The sequence below is a fragment of the Octopus bimaculoides genome, chromosome 11 (assembly GCF_001194135.2).
Source record: "Octopus bimaculoides isolate UCB-OBI-ISO-001 chromosome 11, ASM119413v2, whole genome shotgun sequence".
Classification (NCBI taxonomy): domain Eukaryota; kingdom Metazoa; phylum Mollusca; class Cephalopoda; order Octopoda; family Octopodidae; genus Octopus; species Octopus bimaculoides.
In genome coordinates this window covers 64,864,142-64,867,233 of record NC_068991.1, presented here as the reverse complement: position 1 = coordinate 64,867,233, position 3,092 = coordinate 64,864,142, and the positions used below count along the sequence as shown (strand labels likewise).

The 3,092-nt window shown below is 34.3% G+C and overlaps 1 protein-coding gene across 1 annotated transcript in view; it reads right to left on the bottom strand.

Moving 5' to 3' along the window:
- LOC106870255 (cytochrome P450 2B4) overlaps positions 1 to 3,092 on the bottom strand; it is a 41,811-nt gene that overhangs the window by 11,951 nt on the left and 26,768 nt on the right. The window contains exons 9-10 of the mRNA XM_052971997.1: positions 1,041 to 1,397; positions 22 to 109 (exon numbers count right to left, since the gene is read on the bottom strand). Coding sequence (XP_052827957.1) covers positions 22 to 109; positions 1,041 to 1,397 — 445 coding nt within the window. The remainder of the gene's footprint in view (positions 1 to 21; positions 110 to 1,040; positions 1,398 to 3,092) is intronic.

Genomic DNA, 3,092 nt, shown 5'->3' with positions numbered 1-3,092 from the left:
AAGTATATCTGCTCTTCTAGCTTTTTCTTACCCATTCCTAAATCCCGCAGTGTTGAAATAGTAAACTTTTTCAATTCCTTCCATTCTTTTCCTGTATTAAAGAAGATTCCTAAAACAATAGTGAAGATATAAAAAAAACATAAGTACTTATAAACTGTTTTACGTGTTTTGGAAAGTTTAATACTGAAAACAAGAAAAAAAAAAGAAAATATAAGAGATAGTTATAGATAATAACACCATAAAAGGCCCTTAAATATCTCGGACCAAATATCATTCTCTACAGTTCTTTAATTACCCTTGTCACCTCAGTGTCCAAGAGTTTAGTCATCGCTCCTAGATGCACATTATGTACGTCAGAAAATATTGTTGTGACCGGATTCAACATTCGAGAGGCAAATGCTCTCAGCCAATGGGTTCCAGTCCATAAAACATTCTGATAGCTGGAGACTTGTGAGTATCTCTACTCTAACCTGTGCCGTTATTCCTGACACCACACCTGAATACTGGAGTCTCCATCCTCCATACAAACGCTTAAGCGTGAATTTAAATTTCTAAGGACCCCGCCCCACCTAATCGACATCTGGGACCGCTTGAAAAGTTCTGTATAATATCACTAAGAATACAAAATTTAGGAAATTTTCTAAGAGGCACAACTAACACCAGAAGAGATCGAAAAAAAAAATACTAGAGAAACTAAAAACCGCACTAGGTGTGTTGTTATCAGCAGATAAACCTGGTAACTTATGTTATAAAAAGAATGAAATGTTATAAGAAGAATGAAATATAGTGGTAATATGCTTGCACAATTTTCTTTGAAAACTAGGAGAAAAGTAAATAGATCGAGTAGGCAGTTGTTCGACCAACGGGACACCGAAATAAGAAACAAAGAAGCACAGAGTAAAATCGTCAGAGAAAGTTGGGAAATGTGGATGCAGAACTGAATTCTGTGTTAGTTGTGGAAACGGGGTAAAATGTAAGGTGTGTGTGTGTGGTGGGGGATTGAAAGCGATAACATTTGTTGACGTAAATAAATGACTTACCTTTATTTTTGGCTAATCTCTTCGGTACGTACATCCAGTGGGGTCTTGCTTTCAATTCATCTCCTTTCTTTACCAATCCTTCTAAAATCCACTCTGTTTTGCATACAATCACCAAGGTTTCAGAACCAAATTTGAGTCTGAAGATATCTCCAAATTGTTTTCGAAGATCTTTCATCTTTAAATTAATATCTGTGGTTGTAGCCATCTGAGGTATATTTCCAATAATTGGAAAAGCTATTGGACCCGGAGGTAAATTGTAATTATATTTCGATCTAGTTATAAGCCATCGTACGAGCAATAAAGTGACTAATCCAATCAGAAGACTTTGTATATTAATAGCTTCTACAAAATACGATGCTGAAACATCCATAATCCTATGTTATTGTTGCAATAATGTATTTGTATTTTCGCTAAGAGCCCAGTTTTCTTAAAGACTAGTGTGGTTTACTACCTATACACAGATTTGTGCAGGTAACATGAGATTATTATGCTTGAAGTCAACCGAATATAAGTAGGTTAGTAATTTAACAACAAAGTTGTATGCAAAATCTATTTCTATAATCGAGGTCACTTTAATTTTAAGTGCATACATATTAAGTTCACTCTATAGTCATCTTGTTCCCACGCGTGCAGTTTAACTGGAATAGATTATCAATTTGGTGGTCACAAGTTTGGCGTTACATGATTGTAACGATTTGTCTGATATCCATTCACGGGTTATGTGAGCTTTCTGAAAAGGTGCTGAGATTTGGTGCAACTCGTATGACCTACATTACATACTTCATCAAACCAGGGCTAAGCAACTGTCCCCAGCACTTCAAGATACTCTGCAGCATTGATTCTAAGATCCGTGGACCAATGAGAAGTGGTATAATTTGAGCTTCGTTACTTACCACCATACTTGAACACCACAAAGTAAGCTAGAAACACTCTCGTTACACTTAAAATAGTTCATCTCGCTTTAGAAACTGGTTACAACTACAGGGGCTAAGATATTCAGTGAACTGAACACAATGAATAGAAGGTCGTAAACGTAACAGAGAATACTTGTCAGGATACTGGCTTCAGTGACTTTTGGTAATGTAAACAGTGACTTAAAAGAGAAAAGAGAACATATAAACAAAATAATCTTACATAATTTACCTGTTTGATTTCTTCCCGACACTTGTTCTGTATATCACGATATTTTGCCATAAAGAGAAAGACCAGGTAAAAGTGGTAGAAGTTGTATCTATTCCACCCCCAAATATATCAACAATTGCACGGAACATATTCACCCGTGGGAAAGAAGAAAAAAGAATTAGAATTAAACAACTTACGCCATACGGTTAAAAGGTAAACGAATAAATGAAGGAATGACAATCGAGATAAATAAAATTTAAACGAATACAAACAGATAGAAAAATGTATTAAAACATCTTCCGTGGAAACCTTCACTATGATTCGTACATTATTAATAAATTTTTGAGCAAAAGAATATAAATATATGAATTCGTCCAAGTTTCCGTTCTTAAAGTGTTAAAGTAACAACGATGCCGAAGTAACAAAAGGAACGAAGTTAGAGCTTTGATGAGGCTAATGAAATCTGTACGTATTAGGGACATTTTCTTTTTTTGCACTCAAAACTCTTTCTCACTCAAATAAATATGTTTCAGTTTCAATAAACTAAGATATATATATGTATGTATGTATGTATGTATGTAGTCATACATACATCTACATATACATACATATATAGCATTTATCTGTGTGTGTGTTTTACGCATCTTTCTGTCTGTCTGTATGTATTCATACATACATGCATATATATACAATTAAACCTTGGGAGAGGCATTATGCCGGTAATAAACACACGCACTGGTTCAGTCCTTTATTAATTTATATAGTCTTTTGTTAAATTATTTCATTGCACTCTTGCAATCTCTTCAGTAACTTGTCTCTCCACTTCCATTTATTTTGAATGTATATTCAAAATAAATGGAAGTGGAGAGACAAGTTACTGAAGAGATTGCAAGAGTGCAATGAAATAATTTAACAAAAGACTATATAAAT